The sequence below is a fragment of the Akanthomyces muscarius genome, chromosome 6, assembly GCF_028009165.1.
Source record: "Akanthomyces muscarius strain Ve6 chromosome 6, whole genome shotgun sequence".
NCBI classification, from domain to species: Eukaryota; Fungi; Ascomycota; class Sordariomycetes; order Hypocreales; family Cordycipitaceae; genus Akanthomyces; species Akanthomyces muscarius.
Window position 1 is genome coordinate 2,119,328 of NC_079246.1, and position 14,865 is coordinate 2,134,192.

At 54.1% G+C, this 14,865-nt stretch overlaps 5 protein-coding genes across 5 annotated transcripts; 2 read left to right on the forward strand and 3 right to left on the reverse strand.

The window, feature by feature from the left end:
• Positions 1-325: 325 nt before the first annotated feature.
• On the forward strand, positions 326-2,036 carry LMH87_000739 (uncharacterized protein; the record flags this gene model as incomplete). The annotated part of the gene is made up of 2 exons (XM_056198700.1): positions 326-1,512; positions 1,580-2,036. 2 exons carry the CDS (start codon positions 326-328, stop codon positions 2,034-2,036), a joined length of 1,644 nt encoding a protein of 547 aa, XP_056055623.1.
• A 201-nt stretch (positions 2,037-2,237) lies between these two features.
• On the reverse strand, positions 2,238-3,374 carry LMH87_000740 (uncharacterized protein; the record flags this gene model as incomplete). Its single annotated transcript, XM_056198701.1, has 1 exon — positions 2,238-3,374. One exon carries the CDS (start codon positions 3,372-3,374, stop codon positions 2,238-2,240), a length of 1,137 nt encoding a protein of 378 aa, XP_056055624.1.
• A 4,599-nt stretch (positions 3,375-7,973) lies between these two features.
• On the forward strand, positions 7,974-9,893 carry LMH87_000741 (uncharacterized protein; the record flags this gene model as incomplete). The annotated part of the gene is made up of 5 exons (XM_056198702.1): positions 7,974-8,022; positions 8,077-8,145; positions 8,205-8,311; positions 8,383-8,990; positions 9,047-9,893. 5 exons carry the CDS (start codon positions 7,974-7,976, stop codon positions 9,891-9,893), a joined length of 1,680 nt encoding a protein of 559 aa, XP_056055625.1.
• A 408-nt stretch (positions 9,894-10,301) lies between these two features.
• LMH87_000742 (uncharacterized protein) lies at positions 10,302-12,536 on the reverse strand (the record flags this gene model as incomplete). The annotated part of the gene is made up of 6 exons (XM_056198703.1): positions 10,302-10,996; positions 11,052-11,218; positions 11,427-11,498; positions 11,558-12,178; positions 12,245-12,330; positions 12,417-12,536. The coding sequence occupies 6 exons, from the start codon at positions 12,534-12,536 to the stop codon at positions 10,302-10,304; spliced, it is 1,761 nt and encodes a 586-aa protein (XP_056055626.1).
• A 515-nt stretch (positions 12,537-13,051) lies between these two features.
• On the reverse strand, positions 13,052-14,692 carry LMH87_000743 (uncharacterized protein; the record flags this gene model as incomplete). Its single annotated transcript, XM_056198704.1, has 1 exon — positions 13,052-14,692. The coding sequence occupies one exon, from the start codon at positions 14,690-14,692 to the stop codon at positions 13,052-13,054; it is 1,641 nt and encodes a 546-aa protein (XP_056055627.1).
• Between the last annotated feature and the right edge of the window lie 173 nt (positions 14,693-14,865).

The following is a 14,865-nucleotide window of genomic DNA, read 5'->3' on the forward strand; positions in this document are numbered from 1 at the left end:
GCACACGTCGAGACAACCGAGCTGCAGCCGACCGTAACGTCACCTTATCGCACATTCAACCACAAAGCTCCACGGCCAGGCCCGCAGCCCGACAAATCCGAGCTGGAGCAGCATTCAACCTAGAAACTATTTGCAATGGAAATCGTTTCTGCTGAGCCACCTTCCTACCCAGGTAGGCACGTAGAACAGTGCACCTTCTTCTTTCGTAACGTTTAATGATGCGCTTCTATAATCAATTAAATGAGCGCGCATCTATATATACCATGGCCGGCTCAGAGCCGTCAAACATCTTTACTATGAGCGTCAAAATCATCGTCCCTCCCAAATGCGTCAATCTATTGCGGCTGTGTTCGCCGTAGTGGCCGCTGCCGCTTCGGCGGCTACACCTGGATCGCGTTTTCAGGCGCTGAGGCCGGCCACCGAAAGTGTCTACGATCGCAACTACTGCTACGGTCTTTACCCCAAAGGAACACCCTGCCCGATAGAGGCGGCCACATTCGACCAGCTTATCGACCATGAGAATCCTTCTCTGGGAACCTTTAAGCAGCGCTACTGGGTCAACCCGGAATTCTACGCCGGCCCTGGCGCTCCTATTGTGCTGTCTGGCCCGGGCGAGAGCGCGGCAGACTACTCCGTCTGGTACACAACCAACAACACACTAGACGGCGCTTTTGCGCAGGAAATCAAGGGAGCAGCGATTGTGCTTGAGCATCGGTACTGGGGCGACAGCTCCCCGTTCGACCAGATGACGACAAAAAACATGCGCTACCTCACCCTTGACAATGCAATGCGCGACTGTGTGTATTTCGCCCGCAATGTCAAATTGTCCTTCGACCCGGAGGGTTCTTCGCATCCCGACAAGGCACCGTGGGTTTTCAGTGGTGGTTCCTATCCTGGCGCACTCGCTGCTTGGATTGAGAAGTTGTACCCCGGAACATTTTGGGCGTACCACGCCGTGTCGGCCGTCGTTCAGCCCATTGCGGATTTCTGGCAGTACTACGTCCCGATCGAACAAGCGATGCCGCGCAACTGCAGCAAGGACATGAAGCTTGCAATCAAATATGTCGACGACCGTCTCTCTTCCGGCGACGAAGCTCGCAAAGAGGCTCTCAAGGCGAAATTTGGTCTCCCGGGCATTGCCGACGATGATTTTGGCTGGGCTCTAGCCGACGGTCTGCAGAGTTGGCAAGGCACCCAGTTCAACACCGCCCCAAAGGATGTCACTCTATTTAACATGTGCGACTACATTGAAGGCGTGGGTGGCAAGAATGGAAGCGCAGGCAATGTCCCCGACGAAAACGGTGTCGGCAAATGCGCCGCTGTCGCCAACCTTGCAAAATGGTTCCGCACCGTCCGAGTTCCGGGCAGCTGTACAAAGTATGCGTACTGGAAGAACGATAACAAAACAGTTGCATGCTGGGACTCGCACGATCTGAACAGCCCCTTCTTCACTGATCGTAGTGTCCGCAACGAGTGGAACTTGCAGTGGATGTGGATGCTATGCAATGAGCCGTAAGTCAATATTCCCCATCCGCATTTTCGAATGAAATGTCAGCAGCTGACTGAAGCCGTTCTACAGTTTCCAACAATGGCAGGGATCGGCCCCGGGCGATACAGGCCTCGTCTCCCGCTTTGCTACCATGCAGTCGCTGCGAGACCAGTGCGGGCGGTTCTTTCCCGACGAGGATGGTTACAGCTACGGCCTGAAGCGTGGCCGCACCACTGAGGATATCGTTCGGCTTACAGATGGCTGGAACCTTGTCAACACAACGCGACTTGTGTATGTGAATGGTGAGTATGACCCGTGGCTGCCAGAGACCGTGTCGTCAACTTTCCGACCTGGCGGTCCACTGAAGTCGACCCCGGAGGTTCCGGTTTTTGTCGTGCCAAAAGCAGCTCATTGCCCGGATCTTGTCATGGACAATACTTTGTCGAATGAGCCGTTGCACGAAATTACTCAAAATGTCTTGAAAATTATCAGCACCTGGGTAGCCGATTTCTACAAGGAAAAGGGAGTTTCTCAGCCCGGATTCTGAGGCCCATCTCCTGCTGATGATTTAGGTGGCTTGTGCCGTCCCAGAGTATATCGACAGATGTAGCTTTAGTTCTAATTAACAAATTATCAACTATTACCGAGTATCCAGATTTGTGAATGATGGTGCCGTGAGAAAGAAGTCGAGACCAAATAACACATGACTAGATACAGTAAATGGTGATGCTTTACGCCTGCGATGGTTTCAAGCCCACTTTCCAAGCAACGCCATGATTCCAGCACCGAGAAATAGACAGACAATCATGAAACTTAGGCGCGACTTCTTGTTCGTGCGCTCAGGATTAAAAAGAAAATCACGCGCAATCATCTCCACGAAGCCAGTGTACATGAGAATACCGGCGGAAATGGAGTCGAATAAGCCGTTGACAACGTTGGCTGTGAAGGACGAGTTGTCGTAGGTGCTTCGCAGGCCCAAGCCAATAGCGATGGCGATCGGGGTGGTCAAGCCGTACGCAGCGCATAGCACCCATGGGCCCCACGACAGACGAGAAGGAAACGGAATTGCGCTCAGCCTGGCCCCGATTCCAAGACCTTCAAAGGATTGATGGAAGACTAGAACAGGAAATAGCGTCTTAAAGTCGTCGGCACCTGCGACACCCAAGTTCAACCCGATGAAGACGCTGTGAAAGAGAACACCAAACTCAAGAATGAGAAAAGCCGCAATTTGTGTTTGAAAGAGGAGCTCGGTCTCTTCGGAGTCGCCGGCGAGATGTTTCAGCTCTGAAAGACCGGAATAGCCCTTGCGATCCTTGGATGCGTCGCGACCGTTCTCCGCCACGCCGTTCATGTCCCCCGAGTGCAGCTGCTGATGCGTCACCTGGCCGCCGCCCGTCGTGATGGTGGCCTCGACGCTCGCCTCGCCGTGGGGGAGGCCGTAGCGCATCTGCACGTAGTACTCGGCCGCAAAGTCGAGCAGAAACGTAAACATGGCGGCGGCCAGGGCAATGGCCGGCGGCCACGAGTAGCCGGCCCAGCCGCCCGTCAGCCCGACGCACGAGGCCGGGCCAATCTCCGAGTAGGCGGGATCGAGGAGGTGTATGAAGGCGGTCGCGAGAATGACGCCGGAGCCGAAATAGCGCGCAAAGAGATAGACGTAGAGCGGGATCTTGAGGCGCGGGATGCGCGTCGCCACGACGGGGAAAAAGGTCACGGCCGTGGACACGGCGCCGATGACGAAGATGGAGCCGATGCGGATGCCGATACTGCCGCCATATTGGTTGCCGGCAGCGTTCAGAAAGCAGGTAATCGGTGCCTGAGAGGCTCCGCTGGCGAGAATATCGGTCAGATTGACTCTTTCGGGATCAAAGGCTGGGCTAGCCATGGTGATGGCCTTGGTGAACGAATGCGTTCGTTGTTAAGTCGCCAAAGAGAGGAAGAACCCGGCACACCGCTTTTCGTATACAGAGGAAGTTGAAATAAACTAGTATGCATATAATCATTAGCGACCGAACATCTGGTTCTTGTTTATATGTATAAGAATTGTACGCAGTGTTTCTCATCAAGGCCCCATATCAGCCCGGCACTGGAGTGCCGAAGATGGCGCACCTTGTTGGCCTCGACTAGAGCTGAAAGCGTGTATAATACGGACTAGACGGCACTGATACGCTGCCGGCTAACCGACGGCCAGCGAAAAATTTGCAGTATAATATCAATTCTGACGAGTCTTTGCCACGAGACTGTGGGAAATTAGGATTCCTTCATACAGCCTCCAAGCCTCAACTAACCCCAAACAAGCTTTTCTAGAACCTGGATGATCACACTCGACCAGTACGTTATAGCCGACAGCTAGACCGCACGATGGAAAAGAGCAGATGCAAACTTTTCAATCACCGATTTTCCTACTCTGGTGACGGTTTGTTCCCTTTGACAATGAACAGGGAAGCCCGTCCGATTGATTTGGGCATATAAGTTTGTTACACATGGCGTGCAGACAACTGTTGCACAAAACACCAATACCAGACTCAACGACTTGACGCGACCGACTCTACCTCCTCAAGTCTTCGGTTTTCTCTCAAAGTGCTTCAATGGCAGTGTTGGCGGAACTTTCTCAGCACATGCGCCGCGTCTGCGATGATCGCTTGGTAATAACTCTGCAGCACTGGCCATGGCGAGTCTACAGTGCAGTCGTAGCAGCATAAGGACGGGAGCGCTCTCGACAGGAACAGACGACGCAGTCTGGATGCGGCGTCCTGATCATGTAGAAAGTCGACCATGAGCGCAAAAGCCTATAAATGGACTAATCGCATCTGGTTTGGATCATGTCGCTGGGTCTGTAAGAACAATTGCTTGAGCTTTATAGCCAGGCGCCTCCGCAATATCCATTTTGCTTGATGCTGGTTCGATGGTACACCTCAATGTATTTCGCACCGGAATTATAGTCCGACTTAATTACACTCACCTGAGATATGATAAATGGAACACTTGCTCTCAAATCGACATTATCGGTGCCAAGGTGCATCCTCCTCGCCACGATGTAAACTGATTGCGATCACCCGCCAAGACCAAGCCAGCATCACCATCAGCGCGCGGCCCATCGTGCGCCGCGTCCGTGATTGCGTCTTGGCAGTACTGTACAAACACAGACGAGTAAAAAACATTCCTCTGTTCTGGTTTGCCCAGCAACTCGAATCGCGGGCGTGGCTGGGCCATTCGCCGCCAGTGGCACTTTGCCAAGCAACATGCGTAAGCCTGGGCTAGATTTGGGACGCGGCCAAGAAATTTTGAGGCGTTCAAAGGCGCTTTCAGAGAGACAAAACCGATGATATTGTATCAAGAAGATGACTTATGCAGAGAATCAATGGAATCGCTTAAAAGATGAACAGTTTCAGACGTTGCACAGCTTCGAGTCGAGGCCCAAGCAAGGGCTGGACTTTTGGTAGGCGTGACAGTGCGCGTTACAGAAAAAAAGCGCCAGCAACCAAGCAATACTATACTCGCCGCAAACTACGAGAGAAGCGCTTTAAGCAAGCTGTATCCACCAAGATCTGCTCAACTTTATTTGTGTCCTTTCCCCCATGTTGAGCAGGGTTTCGGGCTGGGTTGCGTCTGCTTACACCGTACTGTGCTTGCCAGCTGCAGGAAGATAAGAATAGCTCAGATCCCGCTGCCACACAGACTGTTTGGCCAAGCCAGCCACGAGATTGTGAAGTAGAAGGAAAAAAACACACATTTTGGACAAAGTATGTAGGCATTAAAGGGGGCTTGCCATTCGCGGCAGGGCAAGGGACAATTGCTGTCTCGGCCAAGCCAACTCTGGCTGGTAGCGGTGCGGAGCCTCCCAAGAAAAAAAAAACACTGGCGGCTGTCTGCGGTAGTTACATTTGTCGACAGTGAGCATTCGTTCGGCCAGTCAGCTGTTGCCATTTATCAGTGCGTATATTGTTCACAACAGCGAATCACTGCGGAATCATTGATGCGGTGGCTAGCACTTTCTGCGATTTCGACTGGTTTGCATTCTAAAGCCATCTGAAACATGCACACTGTGATTGCCCTCTCTGACCAAAGGGCAGTTACTTGCTCGAGGGTCTCGTCAACTCCCGACCAATAGAAGCCAGCACCCTGGGAAAGCGCTTCGCTTGCCACGTCTTCTCTCCGTGCTGAATATTGCCAAACCGGACTTTTATCTCTCCTTTCTCAGCTGCGTGACCATGCAGACCACCAATTTTGCGCCAAAAAAAAAGTGGTTGTTGCCAAGGCACTACTGTGCGAAGTGCCTTGGTATAAGTCCAACACCCCTGGACGCCGCCTCATCATGATACACTGGGCATATGCTGCGAGTCCATTGGCGGCTATACACCTATACACCTCGCAGGGACGTTTCAACCCAGCGCGCTGTGGTTATCATTTCCACTCGACGAGCCATGGACTTTTGATCTATCAATGAGGACATTTTAAATGTGCAATGCCGGCCCTGTTGATGAGCTGAATTGGCGCAGGGCGGCCCGTGTTCCTGGCCTAGCCTCAACCCACGAGTCAAGGATCGCTTTTTTTTTATGCTTAATTCTTTGCAGCCAGATTGGGGTGGGACGTGAGGTTTCAGTTTGGGCAACCCACGCACCCATCGCGCCACGGACAGAACACAAAACACCACCAACCAGCACTCGCACACTCCCCCGGAGAAACGCCCAAGACGCCCCAGGTTAATGTCACTAGAGAAACTCGGTCGCGGACCTCATTCGCTGGCGCCGGAGCCTGCAAGATTGCGACCTCGAGGCAGGGTCCACACGATGAGACACCCCAATGCCTACAGGTCGGGTCGGCAACGACTCGAGAGCCTGGATACTGGCTGCGGGCAAGCTCTCGCTTCGTTCGACCCAAGTCCAGCGCCCATTGTATCAAACCACCAGCTTCCTTGCTAAACAATTTTCGTCTCGAAACGTGTATCGTGAGATCGCCCTCGAGCTGGGTTCATGCCCGCCTCGGCGGCGTAACCTGGGGGAAGGGCCCCGGCAGAGAAGGGTACCGAATTTGGCTGCTGAGAAGCCCGAAAAACTAGCTGGCGCGTGGGCAACGCATACTACTGGTATGCCACATGTGCTTTGTCGCTACTGTTCCTAGACATTTCCCGCGGAGATAAACATCTCCTGAGCATAGCCGGCGTCGTCCCCGGACGACGCACCTTAATTCAACGCCCAAACGATCGACTTACACACTGCTTCGCCGCAAAATCACCACAACTACTTTCCATGATAGACGCAATTACCCTTTTACGACGCGAACAGAGCTCAAAGCATGTTGGCCTTATCGCACGCCTCTTTTCTTTTCGGTTGCCCCCTTCTTGCCAAGCTGTGGATCGCCTCTTCTCCCGTGCCTGTGTGCCCCAAGCGTGTCCGGGCATTCGCTTGGCGGAATTCCAAAAACTGACACTGCCAAGAGGTCTATCGCCCAGCGCCACCCACATATTGCGTATTTTCTTTGCAAATCAATCACGGCGTAATTACCAGCTGAGAAGGCGTCCGTCCTGTCCTCGACGTCTCCTTGAGAATCGCGCACTGTCCAGGATGCGCCATCCTCGTGCGAACAAGACACTGAAAACCTTGCGTGCGTCACCCTGGCGGCAATCATTTCTGCCCTCGAGGCTTGGGTAGAGACTGTCTTGCAATTCCTCTTGGCTTTTAAAAGCTTTGCATCGGTGATCTATCTGTTTTTGTTCTCGGAGGCGAGACTACCTGTCCACCTGGACAGCGACTCCTCAGAACCAGGCCTCTCTTGCTTTTTCACAGCTCTGCGTCCAGTCTATCAAGGCGCCTACGTCCAAACTCAGCATTATTATTCAAGTGAACAGCCTTGTTTTACGTTGCATTGCAAAAAGATACAGGCGAATCGTGGACACCAGTGTACTCCACATGTCCACGCAGCCAAACCTCCTGGCACACACACCCCTTGATCCGGCCCAGTCTATTTTTATAGCTTTTCTTGCTCTTCTTTGCCTTGTCTGTCGCTTTGAGACACTTTGTCGCTCATCATTCCACCAGGGCCGATCCAGAGTCTGTCCCGAAAGTTTCCAAATACTAGACGTCTTTCAGTTCCGGCCCTGGCACTCCGCATCCACACAGAAACGATCCAGCTATATCTCCAGTGCCGCTCCCCGCTGTCATCGTTTCTGCTTTCTCTTTTCTCTAAGCAAGGAGAGGATTCAATTTCACAGGGACAGGAAAAAGAACGTTTGACAAGCCGGCATTGGATATGAACAACTCGTGGTGTTGAGCGCGACGATTCTTTTGACCGCCCTTCCTACTTGCGTTCTCCAACTTCCGTCGTCATTTTTTTCTGTTCATGATCTAGCCGCCAATCTCATTTCGATATTTAGACCCTTTTCCCTCCAGAACGCCATCGCCAAAGTCACTTCTTCTTGCTGGACAAGAGAAGCTCCGCCGGTTAAGCTTAATCACGACAGCAACACCCATCCACAACCGCCAAGATGCCGACACTCGACGTGAGTGAGCTCAACATTGTCCTGAGCATCCTAGGTGGGTAAAGTTCCGTTACCAATGTTGGAAAACTCTTTCCTTATGAAGCTCTAGGCACGTTCATCATTCTCTATGGCATCATCTCCGTGAAGCTCAAGCAGGCGTGGTATCTGGGAGAAGCCCGTAAGTACCACACGAACCCATCTTGGCGGAGGTTCAACTAACAACGAAACCGCATCTAGTACCTGCCGTGGCTCTTGGAGTCGCTCTGGGACCTATAGCTGCCAAATTCCTCGATAGCGAACGATGGGGGTCTGCGGAAAAAGGACAGACTAGCGAAATCACGCTGGTGCGTCACCCATATCCCTCATACCACTGTTTGCACAACATCACCCAACTAACTAAACCGTTCCCAACCAGGGTGTGACCCGTGTCATGATTGGCGTGCAGCTCGTCATTGCCGGATACCAGCTGCCGGCCAAGTACAACTGGATGCGGTGGAAGGAGATGGCGCTCTGCCTGCTGCCCATCATGACCATCATGTGGCTCTGCACCACGCTCTGCATGCTGGCCACCGTGCCCAAGGTGACGCTGCTCGCCGCCCTCGTCATCGGCTCCTGCGTCACCTGCACCGACCCGATCCTGTCGCAGGCCATTGCCAAGGGTCCCTTTGCGGACAAGTACGTCGCCCGGCCGCTGCGCGAAATCATCTCCTCCGAGGCCGGCGCGAACGACGGCTTCGGCTTCCCGTTCCTGCTGCTGGCCGTGTACCTCATCCGCCACGCCGACATTCCCGGTGCCGGGCATAAAGAGGAGGCAGCCGGCGCCGTTGCCGAGGTGGGCGGCGAGGCTGTCAAGATGCTTCTGGCTCGCGCAGAAGAGGAAGTTGGCAGACTGGGCGGTGGTGTCGGCGTGGCCTTGAAGAACTGGTTCCTCGAGACGTGGCTCTACATTGTTCTTCTCTCCATCGTGTATGGTGCTGTCGTTGGGTTCGCCTCCTGCAAAATCGTCAAGTACGCCCTCAGACGGTAAGTACTTGATTCATCCCGCCACAAACACACATTGCAACGCTAACGCATCACAGTAAATGGATCGACAGCGAGTCATACCTCCTCTTCCCCGCCGCCCTCGGATTCTTCCTCGTCGGCACATGCGGCGCGATTGGCACTGATGACCTGCTCGCCTGCTTCGTCGCCGGCAACGCGCTAAACTGGGACGGCGAATACCTCGCGGAAACGGAGAAGCGCCACGACGAGGTCAATTCCTGCATCGATGTCCTGCTCAACTTTGGCGGCTTCATGTACATTGGCACAATCATTCCGTGGTCCGATTTTAACGATCCGGACGGTACTGGCCTCACGTACGGCCGCCTCTTTCTTCTCGGCATTCTGGTTATTCTCTTCCGACGCATCCCCGCCATCTTCATGACCTACAAGCTCATGCCGGCCGTGTGCACAAACTGGAAAGAGGCCCTCTTCATGGGCTACTTTGGACCGATTGGCGCCGGCGCCGTCTTCTACCTCGAGCACAGCAGGCACCTCTTCCCCAAGCTCGGTGAAGGCGATGAAGAAGAGACGAACCTCGCCAGGGCTATTGGGCCGGTTGTGTACTGGCTGGTGCTATTTTCCATTGTCGTGCACGGCCTATCCATTCCGGCGCTCAACATCATCTATACTTATATGGGCATCAAACCCATCAAGGACGACTCGGTCGAGATGCGCCGCATGTCCAGGACCATCGCGACGCCTACGAATGCTGTCCCTGCCGATCAGGACACCTTCATTGCGTACAATCGATTCAGTCGCCCGGTTTTTGATGCTTCGCAGCTGCCCATAGTACGCGATCCGCCTGGGAGAGAGATGTATGCTATGGGAGACTACGGGGATGAAAAGGACAAGGAGCGTCGTCGCACAATTCGCTATGTTGAATGACGGGATATAATATTCGGAAAGAGTGCATACTGTTTTGCATTCGTCTTGCGTTGTTTGAATAGACAGAGATATAGATCCATGAAACATGGAAAAGCTAAAATTGTTAAGAAAACTAACTTCAGTCGCTCTTTATATCTGGTCCAGATTCCGATGCGTTTGGGCGTGTAGTTCCATCCATGGCAGTAACAGACTCCCACGTCAGTATACTGATGTGGCGAAGTCGTGGTTCCATGGGCTTCAAGGATGCTACGTACGTCACGCCAGGAAGGTCTGCGGCGCATAGCTTTTGACACGATGCTTCAGCGCTGAGGGTTGGTTTGACGCAACACTGGCCAAGACCACATTCTCATTCTCACTGCATGGTGCAGAAACTCGGCGAGTTTGGGCGAATAAAAGACGGCGAATATTTCAGGTTGCGTAATGTCCCCAGTCACCCCATGTAAAAGGCAGACCAATATCGAGGTTCGCTTCTAGAGCATCCTCCACAGCATCCAGATTGAAGCTTGGGTCAATGTGGCCAAAGACGTCCTGGCCAGACACAGGATCCACGAGGGAGAAATTAACAGTGTTATCCATGCCAATGGCAGAGTCAATAGCCGCATTGATGCCATCTGGGTCATGCAGGGGCAGCTCTGTGATTCCTGCCGTCGGCATGTTCCGAGCACTGCCAATTTGATTTGATTCGGCGATCGTAACGGGAGGCGTGTTGTCTTTATTCAGAGTGGTCGCCGCTCGCTCCATTTCCTTGAGAACTCGTTCTCCGAGCCCTGCCACAACACTAGCGTTCCAAAAATGGTTACTATATCGCCGTAAGAGTTCGCAGTTTCGCTTGAAGGAGCTCATGGCCCTGGCACGGAACATTGGGAGTCTACTATGACGCATCTTTCGATATTCCACACTCAGCGCGAGCATTACGGCGTAGGGAACAAATGGCGCGGGGCTGAGACAGTCTCGTGGAACTGCACACGCAATCCTTTCGGCTGCCAGGGACCGACGAGCGTTGGCCGAAGGTGGGGGAAGGGTAGACGCAGCGGGCGCAGTGCCAGGGCGAGGAAGTCGACAGGACAGAATGATGACGGCGTGGTAAAATGTTTCAATCGTAGCTGGTGGCAGTGTTAAAATTAGAGAACAAAGAAAAAGTCGGGCAGATATTCATACCAATCAACGAAGAAGAAACTTTGAGGGCATCCGCATTAACGATCATCGCTTCCAAGACTGGCAGGTCGATGTAGGCCACCTTGTCAACGCCAGACGCTTCTTCACTGGGACCCGGCCGGTACAGCTCGACGACTTGGTCTAGCCACTGTATGACAAACAGCAAAAGTCTAAAACACGGCGGTCTCTTGCGAATACACGCGTCCAGGTCTGCGCCGATGTCTCTTTCGTGAAGCAGACAGGGACGGCCATACATGGCAGCATTGATGCGGTCCAGTGCCCATACTGCACAGAATAAATTGTTCAAGTCATCGCAATTGGGAGCGTCGTACCGTAGTAGATGAAGGCCCAACGTTTGGATGTGATGGATAGCTCTACCGCCCAGTTGTGCCGGTAAATCGGCTTCCTCGGCGCATGTCGGCTGAACGTAGAATGAGAGCATGGCCAGGGCTTGAATATGCGCCACTCTGTCAGTAATTAGACTCGTCTCCAGGATAGCTCGAACTGACGAGGACAGCGCCTGCGAGTAGTCCTGCGGTGATAGTAAAACGCCGCCCTTGTTCTGCAGTCGCAGGTATTGTGTCATGTCTGGGTCGCTTCCAGCCGCCAGACATACAAGCTGGCGCTGAATGACATTTGTAGGGCTATTAGGGGGCTCGTTGAGCGACGATAAAGAGAGAACTGGGAAGATGGGATGGATCTTTTGAATAAAGGTTGCTTTGAGCTTTGCATAATCCTCCTCGGTAGGCAAGCAGGACAGACAATGCTCTTTGACGAATGGAAGCAAGAATCTGTCCATGATCGGGGGTGGCCGGGAGGTGATGAATTGCGACGACTGCCCATTGCCAGCAGGAAGCCATATTCCAACGTCGCCCTTCTGAGAGGACTCACGCGCGGAAACGGAGGCTGTGGCCTCTATAAACATGCCCTCGGGGTTCAAGTCGCCGACAAAGCGGGAGGATCGCGTCTTAAACGATCCATCTTGCGGTTGGCGCTGAAAATTGCCATTCATGCGATGGATCGGCGGGAGGTAAGGCTGTTCTTGCTGCTGGCGGCCAGGGATGCCATTCAAAGGTGGTGGCAATGAGGCACGACTCACGGGCGTGACGCTGCGGCCTTGGTTGACGGGTCTAATTAAATCAGCACCATTTCCACACAGTTTCCAGACATGACCTCTGATGGGAAATCGAACTTACGATGCGTGCGACGGGGAGGAATCCGGACCACGGCTCTCCTCTGGCGACGGCTCATCCACCGCATCATCCGCATGGATACATCGCCGCTGTTCGCAAAAGTGTCAGCCAAACTGCAGGTTTGTCTGCTGGGAAAGGGCGAATTTCATCGTGGGACACAAAGGTATGAACAAACCTTTTTGCGGCGGCAAGACTCGCATGCGTGCTGCACCTGTTTGCGCTTCACTGGCAGGCCGCCTCGAGATGGATCAGAGGCGATGAACTTTACTTTTTTGTTGCTGGCGGGCGTCGACATGGTTGCTAACGGGCAGCTAGCCGGTCAATGTGCACGATTCTGGTATCGCGCGCCGAGACCATTCTCATTCACGCATGCCTAAATTGTGTATGAGCTGGCGTGTGCAGCATGGAGCGCGGCCTGGCTGCTCTGTATTGGCCCGTTTCTTGATGATTTTTTGCGTTTGCGACAAAGAGTCATGGGCCACCATCACGATGGGGCTGTAGATATAGCACTACCAAAGGTGCTGGCGAACAGCGCCATTCCAGCCACAGAGGCTCCCTGATTCTGCTGGCTGGCGCTGTTTTTAGCAGTATTTTAGCGCCATTTGGGGCTGAAGACTGCAGATTATTCAGCACGTTTTTTTAGCAGGCTACCCCACTGACGAGGGCCACCAGCGCCAGCTCCCTTCCCTGACAGCAAACGGCTCTGGCAAAGCAAGCAAGATATCACGACAAAAAGCCAGTCATCACAGGTATTACATTGGACTCGTCTATTTTCTAGTCACAGATTCCTTCTCCAACTCCCGCACTGGCTTACTTGCCCACCACGTCCTTGAGCTCCGTCTTGGGAACAACAACCGGGTGAACCTTGGTGCGCACCTGCGTCTGCTGCTCCAGAGCATAGGCCATGCCAATCAGCACCTCCTCGCTAAAGCGAGCGCCAGCAAATCCAACACCAAAGGGCTGGTTCGGCGCCGTCGCGTTCAGGTTTCCGAAGCCGTTGCGGGTCACGGGCGTGCCGTCGGGCATGCGGCCAAGTGGCAGCGTGACGGCCGGGTTGCCGAGCGGCGCGGCCATGCCGGAGATGTAGTCCGAAGGCGCGAAGATTGCATCCAGCGAGTGGTTCTTCAGAGCGCCCGTCAGGCCCTGCTGGCCGCCGTAGTACAGCTGCTTCTGGTATGCCTGCTGGAACTGGGGCGAGTCGTTGCCATATCCGCGCTCCAGCGCTGAGTCCCAGATGCCCGTGTCTCGGTGTGGCCAGTCCTCCCGAGGATCCTTTTGCGTGAATGCTTGTAGATCAGCAAGCGACTTGATGTTGTTTGGGTTCTTCACCAGCTTGTCCAAGTACAGTTTTGGCAGATCCGTGAGAAAATCAGCCTTCAGGACGATATCGTTGGCGTCTCCATACTGCCCGAGTCCAGGGAGCGCAACATTATCGATAATAATCGCGCCGCTGGACTGCAAGACCTTGAGCGCCTGGCGGAAAGCTTTTGCGACAGGTGCAGAGAGCCCTGAATCGCCGCCAGTCAGCCCCGGCGGTACACCGATGCGCTTGCCCTTTAGCCCAGACGCTTTGCAAGCCGCCACGTAGTCGGGGACCTTGTCGCCAAAGGGAATGGCCGAGGTGTAGTTGTCGTGGCTGTCCTTGCCAGCGATGGCGCTGAGCAGATGCGCGGCATCCTTGACCGTTCTCGCCATGGGCCCAACGGTGTCCTGGTGCTCGGAAATCGGCACAACGAGATAGCGCGAGGTGAGGCCTACGGTAGGCTTGATACCGACAATGTTGTTTTCTTGAGACGGCGAGATGATGGAGCCATCAGTCTCGGTGCCGAGGCACGCCCACGCCAGACCAATGGACGATGAGACGCCGCTTCCAGAAGATGAGCCCGAGGGGTCCTGGCCGGGAAAGTAGGCGCCAATGGTTTGTCCACCGACTGCCGTCCAGCCGGAGCTGCCGTTGTCGCTGCGATAGTTGGCCCACTGCGACAAATTGGCCTTGCCGAGGATGATGGCGCCAGCCTTGCGCAGCTTGGCCGTGACGGTGCTGTCCTCGGGAACCTTGGCGCCGACCAGCGCAAAGGAACCAGCCGTATTGTCCATCTTGTCGTCGGTGGCAATGTTGTCCTTGATGAGGATGGGAATGCCGTGCAGAGGGCCGACCTTGCCCTGGGAGCGCTCCTTGTCCAGCTTGGCAGCAATGGACAGGGCATCGGGGTTGATGACATTGACAGCGTGCAGCTGCACGCTGACCTCGTTGATTCGGGCAATGTAGGCCTTGGTCAGGTCGACGCTGGAGAATTGGCCCCCATCAAGCCCCTGGCGCAGTTCATCGAGCGTGGCGTCGAGGAGCTGTGGGAATTGGCCACTGGCAGCGTTAGCTGCACATGCAGCAATCTGTAGAGCCAGGCAGCAGGCGCCGACCAGGCGTCCACCGGACAAGAATTGGACCATCATTTGTTGACGAATCGGATTCATCTGCAGAAAAAAAAAAGAGAAGCATGATGATCACACGGACTGGGCTTCCGTCCTTTTATCTGTAGACTAGGTGGCTAGGTAGACTGCGAGGAACTTCTGTGGACTGGCACTAGAGTAGCTCGCTGCAAGTGGCAGGAGGTTAACAACGCGGC